The sequence below is a fragment of the Rhea americana genome, unplaced genomic scaffold (genome assembly GCF_003343005.1).
Source record: "Rhea americana isolate MKP2758 unplaced genomic scaffold, rheAme1 scaffold_1, whole genome shotgun sequence".
Taxonomy (NCBI): Eukaryota; Metazoa; Chordata; class Aves; order Rheiformes; family Rheidae; genus Rhea; species Rhea americana.
The window spans coordinates 14,019,825-14,037,959 of NW_028185038.1; the positions used below are offsets into that span (position 1 = coordinate 14,019,825).

The 18,135-nt window shown below is 38.8% G+C and overlaps 1 protein-coding gene across 4 annotated transcripts in view; it reads left to right on the forward strand.

Annotated features, from left to right (window-relative positions):
• Positions 1-18,135, forward strand: part of USP6NL (USP6 N-terminal like) — a 111,676-nt gene that overhangs the window by 65,219 nt on the left and 28,322 nt on the right. For all 4 annotated transcript variants that reach the window (XM_085299409.1, XM_085299400.1, XM_085299383.1 and 1 more), the window contains 4 exons: positions 631-670; positions 5,864-5,944; positions 13,676-13,783; positions 16,731-16,840. In XM_085299409.1, coding sequence (XP_085155535.1) covers positions 631-670; positions 5,864-5,944; positions 13,676-13,783; positions 16,731-16,840 — 339 coding nt within the window. The remainder of the gene's footprint in view (positions 1-630; positions 671-5,863; positions 5,945-13,675; positions 13,784-16,730; positions 16,841-18,135) is intronic.

Below are 18,135 nucleotides of genomic sequence, written 5' to 3' on the forward strand. Positions count from 1 at the left end.
CAGCTGTAAAAGTATGGCTAGGAATATTTATTTGCATTATAACAAGACTCATCAGGAACACCTGTATTCCTCCTCCCCCCTCCCCCCCCCAAAAAAGAAAGATTGATTTCATACAGTTACTTTCTGATAAGCAGTTACTTTCTTTTTGTCTGTTTATCGGCTCTGTAAAGCACAGAAAAAGGAGCTTTGCTACCTACAGGTGAGCTGYTGTGGTTTCAGAAGCTGCAGGTGCCTCCTACCAAGGAAGGTGATCTCATTTTGGCATCGAGCTAGGCCAGTTACTTCTGATAAGAAAAAACAGGAATACAGCATAATGTGCTTTTATTAAAGAAAAAAAAGTAACTTTTTGGATAACACATTGTATTTTGAAGCTGTGCAAACTATTTTGATTTAGCAGGTTTAACATCTAATTAATTTTATTTCGTTAATGACATGAGTTTTACTGTGTTAAAAAAAAAATCACAATGCTCCTGTTTTGATGTCATATATCTCAGGAAAGCACATAATTTTTTGTTTACTATTTAGTTGTTGCATATTGCTGCTGTACATGAATACTTACACGAACCTATACAGAAATGATTTTGTGCCCAGATTAACCAGGACTGATATGAACTTTGTCTTTGTTTTCAGTCCAGAGGAACTTCCTGTTCATGATGCAGCAATAGAAAAGGTAAGTCCAGTATCTGCCAGCTCTTCAAAGAGGAAGTGAACATTTACAGATTTATGACTTTTTAAGTGGTTACGAAATTAGGAGATGAAGTATTTTAGTGGTTCGTATTCCCGAAGAGCTGTATTCCTAAGTCCCATAAGGACTGTGGTCCTTGAGGCAGTGCTAACTAGCAGACACATCCTGTGGGACCTGCTTGATGTTATGATTACTAGTTGCAGTGAGACACTGTTTTTTCTTACCCATCACATGACGTAGCAAAGTCAGCAGAGCTAAGTGGTGGATCGCACCGGGCTCTGCCCTCGAAGAGCTCCAGCTGGCAGGCGTGTAGTGGGCCACAACTGTTTGATCTCTCCCGAGAGCCACGGTCAGCTGTGTTGAGCAGGCGGATCGTCTAAGCGAGGTCGGGCTCTACTGRCGTGGGAAATGATGGCGAATAACCGGGCCGCAACGTGGCGACTTCCCTTGTCGTGCCGAATTGATGAGTCGGATGTGCTCGAGGCACGTAGTATCTGGCACCAGCCCTAGTGCAAAAGAAAAGCTCTACGACTGAAGGAGAAGTTTGCAAACCAATGATTTGAGAATGTGGAAAGTTTTTTATTAAAATCCCTGGGAGCTGTATTTCTACTGCWGGGAGCCTAGATGTGCTCCTGTTACTTCTAGTGCYATTTTTCCCTTGGTCTTGTCAGGTCCATTTCTGTGTCCAAATTCATTGAGCTATTGTATGTTTGGTTAAACACCAGTTTAGATCCTTATTATTTCATCAGAAAACTCATAGCAGAACATTTAAAGCTCTAAGTTTCAAGTTATCCTCTTAGCTGCCCGAATCAGGAGAGTGCGTGGAAGAGGGCTGGAATGACTTGTTTGAAGGAAGCTTAGATCTCGCAGTATTAAGAGCAATGTTCATGAACGTGAATTATTTTGAGCTTCTGTAGAGGTATCAGTAGGGATCGGTACAGGGCTACAAAGATTGCTTCTCGTGGAAGAAGTGAACTTCAGAGTCCCTTTTGTTTTGCATTGGTTCAGGTGTGCTTCTGCATATGTGGCCTGGAACTGTTGCGCTTTTATGCCGTGTTCCATCACATTTAATAACGTTCTGAGTGTACATATAATTTAATTTCTATCAGAAGGACACAGCAGGGTGGTGAGCCTGTAAGCATCAGCATTAGACAGCTTGYAATTATTGTGGTATGTGTGTTTTGAAGCTCTGATTCACAGTAGCTGTGTCATTTAGCCTTAAATTACTGGGTGAAAATACTGTCTTGGTTCAATGTCCAATATTTTATTCATGCTGTTGCAGACAAAATGTCAGCACGGAAACTGTGTTTGTTGAATTGATGTTAAATTGCAAATGTAGTTTCTTATCATAATCATGCAGTATTTCTCCTGTATGAGACTCGTGGTTATACTGCTGATGATATCCTGACCTCTGCTGGTGTGAGGCTTAGATCTGCCTTTTATCAGCAGTGTCTGGATCTTTGCAATTTGCAAGCTATCATTCRTAGGAGAGTTAATGTGCTATATTAATAGAGGCTAACGCTAAAAGCTTTATGTTTAATATCTTATAAAATCACTTATTTGATAGGGYTGTTCATGCTTGCTTTCTGCCTTACCTGCGAATTCAAAAAAAAAAAAAAAATACTCGCAAGTGATATTTTACTGTAGTTTGTGGCTTATGTAAAGGGTTGTACATGCGTGTGCATTTTGAATTTCTGTTCTTCGTATACCTTCTAGTTTAAACCTTAAACTAGACTTTCTCTGAATGTATTTGCATGCATAATATTTTCAGGATAAGAATTATTACTCTGAACGCACAGTGAATTTCATGCTTCATTACCTTGCTGGGCATTTGGCTGCTTAAATAAAACAAATCATTGTCCTACATTATGGACTGCTTAATGTCCATAATGATGATCAAATGAATTGTGCAGCACTTCTCAGAAAAAACTAGAGAGGAAAGGTCATCTAGAAAAGAAAAGTGGGCAGGGAACTGACTGCAGGAAATCTGGAGTCTCTATCTGACTCGGTTTTTGAAAAGCTGTAAAATTTTCTGTAAGTCATTTTTATTTTCTTCTTTTTTTGTCATTGGTTAACTTGATTATAAAATCCCTGGGGAAGGGAGTGKTTTATAGTTCGCAGTGAGTTTTCATTTTTGTCTGAGGCTTCTGCTAAAGCATTGCTTTAAGTCTCGGCTCTGGCACACTTGCACCCCGAGAAGGTAAGGCGCTGCGCAGGGGATGGGTGCTTGCCAGCTGAACTTCATGCTTTTTGCTCTCAATAGCGTATTATTTACTGACTTCTAAGAAACCTTCTCCGCTTCAGTTAGGGATTCTGTTATTTTCAGTGGCTGAAATGCTTCAAAGTGTAAAATACTCAGAAGACAGATGAATGGATTTTCTTTCTTTCTTTCTTTCTTTTTTTTGTTTTTGGTGACTACTACATGGAACTTGCCTGAAAAAGGCATCCGCAAAGCAACATCCTTCTACTCCGCAACGAGCGGCTTCAGATCTAGCCATGTTTTCAATGCCACACCTGTTAGACATGAAAGCGAACGTAATTCAGACAAAAAAAAAACAGCTAAAACTTTTCAACAGCTGAACACAGAAATAATTGCTATTTTGACTACGGTAGGATCATTTGAGAACTGGGATAAATTGACACAAGACATAAAAGCATGAACAAACTTACAATTGAAGTGAGCTGCTGGCTCAAAAGACTGAAAGTCTTGAAAGCAGATCAGACATACAAACAAAAAGACTGTGGGAGCAGATAGGTTTTTATTTCTCTTATCAATTATCTGAGTAACTTTTTGAGGGCAGAGACCTTTCCTGACTTGATAGCGATGTTATTCCTGCAGTCTAAACTATGGCTAAAAACCATCTGCTTCCAAGATGTTAAAAATGCTTATTGTTAAAGAGGTTTGGGATGCAGAAGAGAATCAGAAGCAATTTTGTGAAATCTATGAAATTTAGGAAGCAGAATTTTTTCTGCGTTTCCCTTCTAAACGATCTCTGAAGTGTTTTCAAAATAAAAATAAAATAAAGAATGGAAGTGGTTGAGAAGTTACCAAACACAGCATGGAACCTGAACAAGAATATGAGCAATTGCAACATGAAGAGTAAAGCTGAGAGAGTAAAAAGGCTTTTTTTTTCCCCCTTATAACTTTTATTTGTATCAGGCTTAGGTCAGTTAGATTGAAATAAAAATAAGTTTCAAAATAGGTCGTTTCCAGTACAGTTCACRGACAGAATCGTGATTGAGGTGGACCTGAATGGTCATTAAATTGTATTTCTGGTAGCGCAAGGCTTTGGGCTGCTGGGCGGAAGAAGTCCTTTGCCCATCTTGTTCCATTAATAGGCAAGAAAGAACTCATCTGACCTGAATCTGATGAGCAATAAAAGACAGAAGTGAAATTAGAGCTCTATTGTGATAATAAGTAATAGTTTTCATTTATATTTTTCCGAAGCGTTTCTGGTACAGTTAATGAAGGTATTAATCAGTTTTCAGTATCCTGCAGAGCTTTGAAATTAAACTCTTAGGTTGTTACATCGTTATGTCACTAAACATATAAAATAGACTATCCTTTCTATCTTTTTTTAAGCCCTGGCTTTCAAATTGTATTCCCCCCCCCCCCACACACACACACACATACACACCTCCTTGATACTGTTGCTGTGAAGCTGGGGTGGCCCACAGGCATCTCCAAACCCTCACGTGACTCTGGAATTTAGCATAGCAATTAGAAACGGTAGATAGTAGGCAAAAGTTAGGTCAGTAATTCAGAAATCAGGGTGCTGTGGAGGTGGAGAACCCAAAGTCATGGGTGGGAGACCTTGGTTCAGACAGTTGGTAGCATGGGGGGAATATACTGAGTCATGGTGTAGGAAAAGGGTGGAAGNAAACAATCATACAAAAAAGATATTTTTTTACATTGCTTTGAAGAGAAAGCAATACCCAACACGACTTAAGTCTTCTACTTTAACTTTTTCAGTGTTGATCCTAAGCTCCAAAGCATTACGGAGCAGTTAAAATAGTGTTTCATAAAATAGATTAAAAATTAATTGTTTACATTACAGTGTTAACTGAGAGACCCAAGCTGCTTCACAACTTATAAAACTAGGCTGTAAAAATACCCCATCATGAATCTTTTTACCATTAGAGTCAACAGATTGTGGATTTTTGACTGTGAAGAACCAAAGTGATGGGAAATACCAGGGTCTAAAAAGTCTAATTCCGTGGGCTTGCTTTGTTCTGAAATTCAAGAAGTTGACGGCACCAACAGCAAGCTTTTTTTTAGCAAAATGGCCTTTCATATATAATATTACCGCTCATACTTGAGAAGTTAGTTTTTTTTTTTTTTTTTTTTTTTTTTGTCACTGCATCACTGCATTACAACCTCGCCAGTAACCTGGAGTTTAAGCATGTAGAACTTTACCTTTGGAAGAAATCATTGATGCAAAGATTTAGGGTCTTTTAGGTGAAAGCATACCAAGCCCAGAGTAAGAATTATAACAAGGATTTCTAGCTTTTAATGTCCAGATCAGAGCGTGCTTCCATTTCCGCTACTGCAGTGTCACTCTTGCACGTATTTACGCATGGGCTTTATTTAAAGCTTATGAGTAGTTAAACTCAATGTATATTGGTTTGCTCAATCACTACCTTAAATATGCTCGTTCATTTTTGTTAATGCACTTTGTGCCTAGCATAAGCAAAGGTTTTTATGTATTAATTAGGAGGGATAGTTTGTAGCGTTGTTGGAAAGAAGTAAATTGTGTTGGAGGCAAGACGAAGTAAGGAAGGTCATCACTTCAGAGTCAACTTTTAAGAAGCTTACAGCAGAAATTATTTACCTGAATGTGTATGTAATATGAAAAGGTCAAAGCTTTTTTGTACTTGCCAAAAATGTATAGAGAGGAAACTTCTATAATTCTTGCACTAAAAGCTTCCTAAAGAACAATGAACTAAAAAACAAATGAAAAAATCCTGATTGTTAGCAGTATATGAAGAATTGTATTTATAAAAGCAGTTCAGATTAAATGATGTTTACTCTCTGTTGCTTTCTTAGACCAGAGTGGACCAGAAATTTAGGATGCWGTGTCAAAATTTTTCTCAATACTTTTTAAAAAATGACCTAAAATAAATAATTTTAAATGTATTCAGCCTGAAAAGATTAAAAAAATTGTAATTTCTTTTCAGCAAAAGCACCTTGAAATTGAAAGAACAACAAAATGGCTTAAGATGCTGAAAAGCTGGGAAAAATACAAGAATAGTGAAAAGGTAAAGTTATTCTTGCTTTTTCATTAGCTACCACTACTAATCTGAATTCAACTTGTGTATTTATTTATTTATTTATTTAATCAGATGAGCACACAGGGAAAGAAAACTTCTTTTTTATTCTTCCACAATGCAATAATACATTAAAAAAAAAAAGGTTCAAATGCAAGGGATTTCTAAGCAGGCTTGATAACATGTCTGGAGTAATTACTGTGTGTTGTGCTGTGCTGTACYTGCATGGTGGGTTTGGTGCTAGGACCACACTGCATACAGTGTTCATGTCTGCAGAGCAAATAGTGGCACTGATGAAGTGCTGTACCTGCGAGCAAAATTGTATTTGATTCCTATGTTGAGAAGGGGAGGAAGAGGGAGGAGGGGAAAAAGAGTCTTTCTAAATTTGGGAAGAGAGGACACCGTTAATTGAGAGTGCTTGAATTCTTCAGGAATCATAAATCCATTTCCAAAGTTTTAATTTTAACTTTACTTTTCATTTGTATGCTGGATGTTGCAGTAATTCATATTTAAATTTAAAGTTACCTTTTTGAGGCACAAGCTGCGTATTACTAAGATCCGTGAGTTCATTATTATGGTTCTTGTCTGTGGGTCTTTTTTTAATTTTTTATTATTTTTATTATTTACCCCCCCAGGTTTACTGAACTGCCTAGGAGAGCTTGCAGCCATGGTTCAGTGAAAACTGCCTTAAATAACTGTCCAAGGAAACTGATTAGTCATAAAATGGGGCATGTAGTTTGATGTTGAAATTATCTGTGCTGGCAAGCATGATATTTTGGGATGCTTCAAGATACATGGTTGATTTGTTAAAAGGAGAGTTACAATGAGCAAGTTTTCRAGTAAAAAGTATGGGAAGTCTTTTCTGGTTGTTTTTTCCTTTTTTTCTTTTTTTTTTTTCCCCTCCTCCTCTCCCTAGAATTGTTCTGTTATGCTGTGAATAATGTTCCGTGCAGCATTCATAATCTTCAGAGACGTGAAATTTTTGTTGATGTGAATGGGATCTACTTTTGAATAAGATGCTTCATATCTTGATAGGGTGGGCTTCTTTTTTTGAATCAGTAGGGAAGAACTGTTTAACTCTGTTCATCCCTGAAATATATTGGCAGCTATTTAAAGTACTTTGGAGTGCTACGACATCTCTTGGAAGTCATGGAGACTTTAACCATGTTTTGCACTTTGCTTTTGTTAAAAATACTAAAAATGATGGTGGTTRTTTTTCTAGGTGTTCTTGAGAAACTAGTGAATTAGTGTTTTTTAAATATAGAATCATAGAATCAGTAAGGTTGGCAGGGACCTCTGGAGATCATCTAGTCCAAMCTCCCTGCTCAGCAGGGTCACCTACAGCATGGTTGACAGGGTTGCATCCAGGTGGGCCTTGAAGATCTCCAGAGAAGGAGACTCCACAACCTCYCTGGGCAACCTGGTCCGGTGCTCCGTCACTCTCCCAGTGAAGAAATTMCCCCTCACGGTCAGGCAGAACTTCCTGTGCTTCAATTTCTGCCCATYGCCTCTTGTCCTGTCACACGGGACAACTGAAAAGAGTTTGGCCCTGTCCCCTTGACACCCTCCCTTCAGGTACTTGTACACATTGATCAGATCCCCCCTCAGTCTTCTCTTCCCCAGGCTCAGCAGGCCCAGCTCTCGCAGCTGTTCCTCATAGGGCAGGTGCTCCAGCCCTCTGATCATCTTTGTAGCCCTATGCTGGACTCTTTCCATTAGTTCCATGTCTCTCTTGTCCCAGGGAAGTCAGAACTGGATGCAGTACTCGAGATGAGGCCTCCCCAGGGCTGAGYAGAGGGGCAGGATCACCTCCCTCCACCTGCTGGCAACACTCTTCCTAATGCACCCCAGGAGACCATTGGCCTTCCTGGCCACAAGGGCACATTGCTGGCTCATGGTCAACTTGTCATCCACCAGCACTCCCAGGTCCTTCTCTGCAGAGCTGCTCTCYACAAGCTCAGCCCCCAGCTTGTACTGGTGCCTAGGGTTATTTTTCCCTAGGTGCAGGACTCTGCACTTGCCCTTGTTGAACCTCAGGAGGTTCCTCTCCACCCAGCTCTCCAGCCTGTCCAGGTCTCTCTGAATGGCAGCACAGCCCTCAGGTGTGTCAGCCACTCCTCCCAGCTTGGTATCATCTGCAAACTTGCTGAGGAGGCACTCTGTCCCCTCATCCAGGTCATKGATGAAGAAGTTGAACAGGATGGGACCCAGTACTGAGCCCTGGGGGACACTACTGGCTGCAGGGCTCCAACTGGACTCCACGCCACTGATGACAACCCTCTGAGCTCTGCCYTTCAGCCAGTTCTCAATCCACCTCACAGTCYACTCGTCTAACCCACACTTCCTGAGCTTATCTAGGAGGATGTTACGTGAATGTATGGAAAAATAAYAATTTATTAGCCAAGTTTTTCTGATAGTCCTACTTTGTCCTGTCATCTTTTATGAAAGTAGAAGGTGGAGATCATAACACTTCTGGCTGTGTTTCTTATTGTGGTGATGGACTGATCTGAGGATCTCTTATCTTCCCATACCAAAGGGATGATCAAACAACTGTGTAACAGCTACTTAGTTGGAAAGAGTATTATCACATAGGACCCTGCAGGTAACACAATAGCTCTGYGTTGCTTAAAGAGCAAAGGTCTTCCTCCCCACTGGTCAGGCACGTCAGCCCATTATACGCTGACTTAAACTGAATCRTCCTCAGTTCACCAAGTGCACAAGTTATAGCAGATCATCAGAGCAGAAGGAGCTTCAGATAATGCAAACAAATTTTAGAGCAAAATATAAATAGTGGCAGAAATAATTCCACATGTTCATAAACAGGATAAACTTTGCTGGAGGCTAGGAAAAGTCTTTACTCATTTTTGAACTCTAGTAGAGCTCTCAGACTTTAGAAACACTCTTGTTTTCCCTGTTCTTTCTTGCATTTTATGTGGCCAATGAACCAGCATATAGAGAGTAAGGCATTGGCCCCTTCCTCCTCCCAGTGGAAAACGAGACAGTATTTTTCACTGTTCTTTATGGAGAKCCTGGTGATGTTGGTGAGTACAAAACTCACAAATAAAGAGTTTTTGTCTCGAAGTGCTGGCAGCACCAGCTTCTCAACCCAACTTTTCTGAAGCGCAGATGCAGTAGGCAGGGATAGGTTGTAAGAACTATTTCTACCTCTTACTTTCTGTGTTCACTTGATTGGATGAAGTAGTTAACGCTGGGGGAGCAGACTGCTAAAAAAAAAAAAAAATGTACAGCCTGTATCTTAGAGGATTTGCCCCAGCTGACAGTCGTGTGGCTTCTGCGCAGTCCCACTGCTCTGGAAATCAGCAGCGTTTAGCAACAGCACAGAAGGGAACACTGCAAGAGCAAGAGTAATAACATTGTAAAGTTACAGATACTATAAATCCAGAGAGTTATAGATCACTACTAATTATAATTTCCAAAACTGATGGCTCAGTTTTGGCTTGAGGAAATGTGTTCACACWGTGCATATACAGTAAATGAATCAGTATATTTGATTACATTTATTGAAAACTGTCACATACCTAATTTGTAAAATACAATTTTTTAAAATCTTATTTGACACAACTGCATATGGACTGTTGCCTGAATTATTTTCTCCTCAACTTTTCAAGGAGAATTAACACCAAAACAGTAATCACACGTGTGATTCTGTGTGCGAGGGATGGAACCACTTGTAGCCTCAGCGAAATCTGAATGATTTTTAGAGATACTCTAGAGGTCACAAAATGTGAAAGGTAAATTATTGGTCAAGGATGTTACAGTTCTCATTTTTCTTTCTTTTTTTTTTTTCTTTCAAAGAAAAGGTTGAGTGAAAGTAGATACATTGTAGGAGATGAGTGTACTTCAGCTTATATCTCCTAATTTTTGTTACAGGAAAATATCTCCAAGAGAGATGGGGTTTTGCTGTTTTCCCATTAGAAGTTTTTTTGCTTAAACAAGCAAAAGGCTCTACGAGGTGTGTGTGACTGGAGAGCAGCTGAACAGTCGTCTGATTATGACTTTGAGACTGTGACAGTTTATCAGAACTGTGTAACGATTTATAAATAATGAAAGATGCCATAATGAAAATCAACTCCAGTGCAGCTCTATAGACATGTGTAAAACCCCGTGATTCCAATGTTGTTATTGCGATATCTTTTCAGTAGAGCAGTCGCTGCTCTTACAGACACCATTGCATAAAACTGTTATATATTATATTCCCACTAGAGTATTTCCAGCAAAGTATTCCTKTCATTCACTGTCATCCTCCTCTTTCTCTAATTGAAGTTGCCTAAGTTGAGAGGGGGAAGGAAGAAGGAAAGCCATCAGGGTACCTGGTGGTTGCCAGCTGTTCTGGCATGCACAGAGGACRTAATAGCTAAGTCCGTGCTTAGTTTGGACTCTGAGCACAGAGCCTTAACGACGAACCCTCTTCACACTGCTGAGATTTTTTGGAATGAGTTTGTTGAACAGCTCTTGTATTTGCACRTTCTCTTCATCTTATGCAATTCACAGAAGGTGAAGCACCTCAAAATGCAGCAGCCTTTATAAATATACTTTCTTTTCCTTATAAAAATACATTCTTGTAGAAAAGATTTTTTTTTTCAGATTTTAGTTCTTTCTGAGGTGGCAGACTCCTGCTTGTGTACAGTTTTTGACGTAACAGAAAGCTTTGCTTTCAAGAAAGCCAGTTTTGCATCTTGCAGTAGCTAGAATAGCAGTGCCCACCCTTCAGACTGGGGCTACGCGACAGTGGTCTCRTTTCTTGGCCGTGAACCAGTTGGGCTTGAGAGATTGGTAAGGGGAGGTCATGTGCCACACTGATGCTGGGATGGACTTTATTATTTAAGCTGACAACTAATATTTATTTGGAATATTACCAATCTGGTGGGTTGTTTTTTGCTTTGTAGGCTTTTAAAAWTCATTCCATATAGAATCTTGTGGTCTAATTTGCACATCCCAATTTCTTTTCGAGTGAGTAGCTCCTTCTGAATTTGTAGAAGGGCACATCTTCATCTAGTATGTTTGTCATATCTTCAAAATCAATAGCTTTAGTAATAATAGCAAGGGTTTGTGACCCCTATCCTTAGCTGAAGATCTGCTTAGCAGCATGTGCTAGATGTGATACAGAGCTTGAACCTGTATTTTAAATGTGTTATGTAATTATACATACCAAGGATGCCTTTTTGGACTATGTCCTATGCTGATGGAAACATCCCAGATAGCATAACACCAGTCTCTAAATGATGTATGTTTTTTATACAGTAAATATTTGGATTACGAATTTATGAATTTGTGTTTTGTTTTTGAGCTAGTATCTTAACAAAGCCTTGATTTTTAAAGATTTTGTTGAAGATTGACTCATTGCAATAAAGTGTATAGACACAACCCAGACATTTCCAAAATACAATTTCAATTGTATGTTATAGTGGAAGWAAGACAGCCAAGACCTGTAGTATGGTACTTAGAGTAAAGAAATTCAATTAGCTAATATTTCTTTTGCTCATTTCTATGTTTCTTTACTATTTGGTAACTGAATGTTTCTCAGAAGTGTTTTTTGCTCAGATGCATCCCCCCCCCTTCCCCAAGGCAGTGCAGCCACATCATTTTTCATTGTATAAAAATTATTCATATTTGTTTTTCCATGTTATTGTTTGTGTGATAGTCTGTGCCATGGAAGACTTTGTTCTTGAGATGCATTTATCTCCTATATAGTTGGTAGACAGTGAAAGTCCTTAATTTAGTGTTCTGCTGACTCTAGCCAGGATCTTGCAACGTCTTGTAATAACTGCAGGCTTGTTATCGGGATACACTATTGCTGTACTGTGAATCTGAAGAATACAAYTAAATGCCATGGGAGACCTATAATCGATTAGGGCTTCTCTCTCTGGTTACCAGCTAAGGTTTGGAAAAATTTGGCTCATTTTAGTTTCCAGGAGACATAATCTCTTTGCAGAATGACACTGTGGCAACTGGTGTTGCATGACTTTGAAAAGAGAATTATCTCCTTCACAAGCAGTTATTGGTGTATTTGGGTTAAAGACTGATATTCCCTACAGGAGCTGAAGTCTGGATATATGTCTATAGAAGGGCGCTTTATGGCATTCCTTAACAGGAGAAAACTATACTGAAAGAACTATGTACATAGTAAAACTGCTGAAGCTTTAGTACTTGAGCAATCTTAATAGTATCAAAGGCAGCGAAGTTTTCTTAAGCAGACAGTACCTCACAATATTGTCATTCTGTGGCTAAACAGTGTTACAGCCTCCAGGGTTGCTGTAGCATCTTAAATGAATTTAAAATTTTAGCTTGAAAAGAGGACAGAAAAATTATTATGATTCTTCTACAGCCTTTGTTTCTGTGCTTCTCTCTGTTGTATTTCGATTAAGGAATCATCAAAGTACTTGAGTAAAGGTCACATGTTCTAAAATCCRGATAGGATGTTTTTCTGGCTTTGAAGACACCTTCGAAGATAGATACATTAGAAACAACGTGAGGTTTATAAATATACTGTTGTGGAGTGTTCATTAATCTTCCAAAACTGGAGAACTGATCTATCCAATGAACTCTCTGTGCCATTATTAAAATARTGGTTAAAAACAGCTTCAGAAAGGTTCTCTTTCTTTGTTAGAATTCTCTGCTTTTCCCTTTCTTAGTCATGTCTTCCCAACTTTTGTGCTGTGGTTGGTTGACCTGAGGTTTTGCTTGCCTCAAATCTCTCCCGGCAGCCTAAAGCCACGACTCAGGCAGCTGGTCTACCTTTATGTGTTTAGGTGGTCTACACGCTCCTAGATGCTGCAGCATAGAGATACAAATTGGAAAAGAATTAAGGAAGATGACGGTTGTGTTTGTTTATTGTTGTGATTTGTTTATTTATTCATCTTTTCAAGTAAGCCCAATGAAAACCACTGAATCAGAGGACAAGAGCAGTGACATGTCAGAGGCAGTACTCACACGTACAGACAGAAGCACAACTAGTCCACACAGTTAGGCACAGGTCCTGAGTTGTCCCCTTCTGGCCCATTTCTAACACCGGATTTGTGTGTCAGAATACAATGTATCATGAATGGGGAATTTAATTTTTCTGTTTCACAGCTAAAAATTACCTGCGGTGGTGTTCGGTTATTTGATAGTCTTAGAAACCGTAACTATAAGATATTTTAAGAATTGTTTTTATACAGATATGTCCTAATGTGCATGTAGGAAAATATTCAATTATTTAGTTCAGAAATACGTTCTGAAATCTGTTAGCCTGGGACATGGCATTTCCTTATTTGTGGTGATCTCGCACATCAGTGGTCTGTGTACATGCACATCAGTGGTCTGTGTACATGCACTTTAGCACAGTTGTGGTTTTACAAGAATTCGATTTTTTGTTATTGCTGTTGCAGTTAAGCTCCAAAGCTTGTGAGATATTGCTGATTGTCTTTTAGCATCCCCGTGTATAGTTCATAGTTACAGTGAGCTCTCTGTGGCTTGGTCTGGAACTTTGCTGTTTTGGGGGGTTTATTTGGTAAGCATAAAGCWTCACATTCAAAGCCCTCTTTCCTCTGTTTGTAGAACAAGTGTTATGGGGCAGAGATGATAATTCTGATAGGCTGTCCTGCTAGGACAACTCAAATAATTGCCTTTTTCTCTTCAGCACGTTGTAGGTCACTGTTCCTTTAGTTCAGAACTTCRTAGCTTGTACTGCAATTACCTTTCTCTTTTCTTTCCTTTTTACAGTTTCATAGGAGAATTTATAAAGGCATCCCACTGCAGTTCAGAGGGCAAGTCTGGTCTTTACTACTTGATGTTCCTAAAACGAAAGAAGAAACAAAAGACCTTTATAATGTAAGTTTGCAGAATTTCCATTTAATATTAAAATTAAGAATTTCAGATACCAAGACTGTAGCTTTTATTAAGCTTTTGTTGTTATACRGTGTTAAAAAGAATTAGAAATTGCATTTAACTTGACTATTTATTTTTTAGCTAGAAGAAAGGCCATGGCTTGGAAGGTACTTTACCAGCTTATTTTTCAGTCTGTAATTTGTTTAGTTAACTTCATCTTTTTTTTCTATTTCTTCTCCCACCACTCAAATCCTTGCAAAAGCCCTCTTAAAAGTGAAGACAAAGCCCTCTCCCGGCCAGAAGACAGGAACCTCTGAGACTACAACTCTCTGAGAAATTTCTGTTAAGGAAGCACCATGTTAGCTGAATATCAGTAAGAGGAGTTCTAGTATTTTTTGGGGGGGATTGATGCCTTGATAATCTTGTAAAAGCCAGGATGGCCCTGCTGGAACAAGCTGGCATCTYATCTCCAAAAGCAACTTAGATATTCATTACAAAATGCCAAAATGCTGTCTATTTATTTTATAGTATTCTCAGAGGTGTAACTGGTCATGGGATAATAACTCTGCAAAGTGTTACAGGCCTAAATTGACCACTTAAGTAGATCTCCTACTTAAAATATGAAGAAAATTTTTATGCGTATCCTCCCTGCACCTGCAATGCCCTGAGCAGTAAATCCCCCTCTGAATTATTCTGTTTCTTTATGTTCCTTTAACTTTTTCCCCACTAACTCTAGTGCTTCTGTGGGTGTCAATAGAGCTGACTGCTGTCAGAGCTCCACTTAAGATCTGTAAATGTAGAATAAGGTTCATGTGCAGATGAATAGGTTAGGTAGAAGAGGAATTAGATCCTTTAAAATTCTGATTTTTTTTTCCCTCCCCTTCTGTGCTAAGGAATAACAGGGAGAGGGTTTGGGTAACAGAAAGGTAATTTAATATTGTGGAGTGTCTGCATTTTTCCCCACTGGAATTTTGATGCTCACTGGTTTTTAAGAAATAATGCCCAGAGTTTTCAAAGAAATGCTTTGCTGGTTTGATTTTGACRTTTTTAATGGCATTTTTTAGGAGCTGAGACTTTGGGCCTGAGTAGGCAAGGGAGCTTGTACAGTCGTGAAAGAAGATGGATGTTGGCAGTGATGTTATCTAAATTTTTTTGTCTCTGTGATCTTCCTCTTGAATTATTTATCACTCTTTAGTCTGACAGGCTGCTCCTTCTGACTTATATTTTGTCTAACTTCATAAGTAAGACTAGAGGCAGATCCAAAAGGCATAAAATGGAGTTCACGCTGAATAATGTAGCTGTGGGAAAGAATACCGAGTAAAACTACAAGCCTTTAAAAATACGTGAATTCATCTTCAAAGATTATTAATGCCATCTAGTGCTCAATGCAAAGAAAAAAAAAGTCTTTGTAGTACAAATACAGAAGTAGAAAGAGTTTTGTCCATCATTATCCTAGCTTGTTTATTTGCAATAAGCTCATTTAACTGCTCTCAGTTTTCCCCATTTCCCGAAGAGGTATTAAAACCCCTAGTTTTAATACCCTAGTTATGAATCTCAGTTACAAATTGTACATCTTATAGGAAAGATATGTGCTTTTGCTCTAGGTCAAACTCACTGTATGTGTCAAGAGCCTCTTGCAGATCTCTATGCAGGGCAATTGCCTAACTGGTTCTTAATCTTCTCTCCCTTCCAGTGCAGGGGCTCTCCGTTCCCTTCCCCAGCACTGGTGGCTCATTTTCCCTAGTCATTTTTTTCCACATCGTGGCAAGGATTTAGGGTGCTTCTCTTCCTGTGTAAAACAGTTCAGAGGCGCTGGGTCCTTATGGCACCTTRAAGCTGCCAGTTTTTGATCCCTTCCTCTTTTCTGTCTGTCTGCGGTACAAGCCGGTCTGGGTGCGAGGACTTTAAATTGTACTGAAAAGTGCACGAAGCAGAGATTGCGGCTGGCGTTACGCTGCTTAAAGGCTGCTGCCGGCTGSCTCATTGCTCTGCAGGTAATTCCAGATGTGCCTGAAGCTGCTGGTTGTGCTTACCAGACTTTGTTGTTCCCTATATGTCCCTTTTGTTTTTCTTATTTTTGTCTTTGAATCTTTTTGTTTTCTTGAAACCAGGTCCTGCAGAGCCTTTTGACTGTATGGTATTCTCTAATGATGTCTACTCAGATGTGCTGTTTTGAAAATACCGTGTTGTACCTCACTGAGAATGCCTTGCAAATTCAACRTTTAGAAAAAGAAATGAGAATAAATGTTTGAATGTGAAGGGAAAATTATTTTAAGTGTAAAAAGAATAAGGCGGCAGTCCTGCCTATGCAGGGTTTTTTCTGAAGCATTCAATGGCAAAATTAGATTTAATTACACAACTTTTAGAAAGTGATAAAATCCCACCACTGAATTGGATTTGACCCGAAAGTCAGAGAAAGTGACTGGGGAAATGTCGTGTTATTATCTAGGCTTAGGAAAAAAATACAAAACTACAAAAGAAAAGAGCAGTGAAGTAAGCAGCTTAGGAAAAACAAGGCAGCCAGGCAGCAAAAGCCACATTAATCATTTGTTAGAAGTCCAGTCTGGAGCACTTGCATCTCTAGATTCTTGTTCCTGAGTAGCTAAATTCCACTTTTATCTTCTTGTTGTCATGTGCCTGCCTGAGTAATGACAATTAAAAATTTGAAATGCTGAAATGAAGCCTTGAATATCGGTAGTGAATGGTAGTGACACAAAAATGTCCTATGGGGTTAGTTTTTAACATTTATACTGTGTGAATGCATGCCTGATTCTGCAGCGTTTGTGTCTGTATGCACACATCTTGGAAATTAAAGTTGTTGTTTTGTTAGTTGCCCTTCTAAATCATGACATGGCAGATGCTTTAGTCTTAAGTATAAAGTCAGGTAGGTTTCTTCTATTTTAGGGCTTGTAATTGTGAACTTAATTTCTGTTCTTTACTGTTTTCCTAGAAATTGAAGTGTGAAGCACGAGGGTCTTCGCCAGATATTAGACAAATTGATCTCGATGTAAATCGAACTTATAGAGATCATATCATGTTTAGAGACAGATACGGTGTTAAGTAAGTAAAAGTTTTTTTTTTTATTTGTTTATCTTAGTTGGCTTCTGACTACTTTAGACTTCCTTGATCTGTCCAAAAGTATTGAATGTGTGTTTCAAATTTTCAAAGCAAAACTGCCTATGTGTAATTCTGTAATTATGTTTATTRCTGCAAAACTAGATGTTCATTTCCAACCAGCTGGTTTTCCCTTACTATATGGTAGTCAGCAGCGTTATAAAGAAAAACATTTCTAAAGTGTTCTCCTCTTTTTATTTATTACATATTAAAGCCAACAAAGTCYCAGATACTGTAAATACAACAAAAGCATGGAAATGCCAAGTTAATTAATTAATTGAGATTAATTACATGATTTCTGTATTTAATTGTTTATTTTTAGAAACAATAACTTTTCTTACATCTCTGAAATACCTGGGAAGGTAAAAGGTATTAGCCTTCCTTTGGGATTTATATTCCTTCTTTCCTAGTTTCTAAATAGGAACTAGATAGAGCAGTATTTTTAGATGGGAGCACTTATTTATTTACATACGTAAGCCATAATGTGTTTAGATTTTCTTCAAAATACTATTTTTTACTGTCATTGCATGAGGAATATTAGGCAGCTATCATCTTTAAAAATGCTTCATAGTGAAATAAATGGCAATGTAAACATCCACGTTGTTGCTAGCTTGCAGCATCAGCACCCTGCTGAGATGAATAGGGTGTTTCTTTTCCTTCTTTGAGTGTATTAATTCAGTTTTTAATCTCCTTTTCTTTTCAAGGCAGACTCTACTGTAGTCTACTATTTTCAAAAAGCTATACTCAAAGAGCTATGGACTTTAATGTGATAATAAAACAAACATTTTCTTATATCATTCTTCCAGGAAGTTTGCAAACAAATTATAAGTACGGGGAATTTATGTGATGCCTGCAACACAGGATGGAGTGCAAAACAGAAATGCCTAAGCCAAGAGTGCTATATGCCAAAATTCTGTGCAGCCACTRAATTTAGGTATATTTGTGCAGTGCTGTACCTGAGCTGATATGCGTTGCCTCTCAGCAGCATGTACGAGTGCCTCAGTCATATTTTTCTGCACGTGTTGCACACATTTTTGCACACGTTTAGCTGAAGCTCACCACCCTCACCAGCTTGATGTTCACACAGGCAGCACCAGCTCYGGTCCCTGTAGCTGTGGTGTAAGCACGTCCACAGACTCCACGTGAGGCTGCGTAAAGCAATTTTGCCCTTGGAATAACTGTTGGAATTATTGCACATGTACTGAGCATTTCCAGTGATGCCTTGATGAAAATTCAGAAGT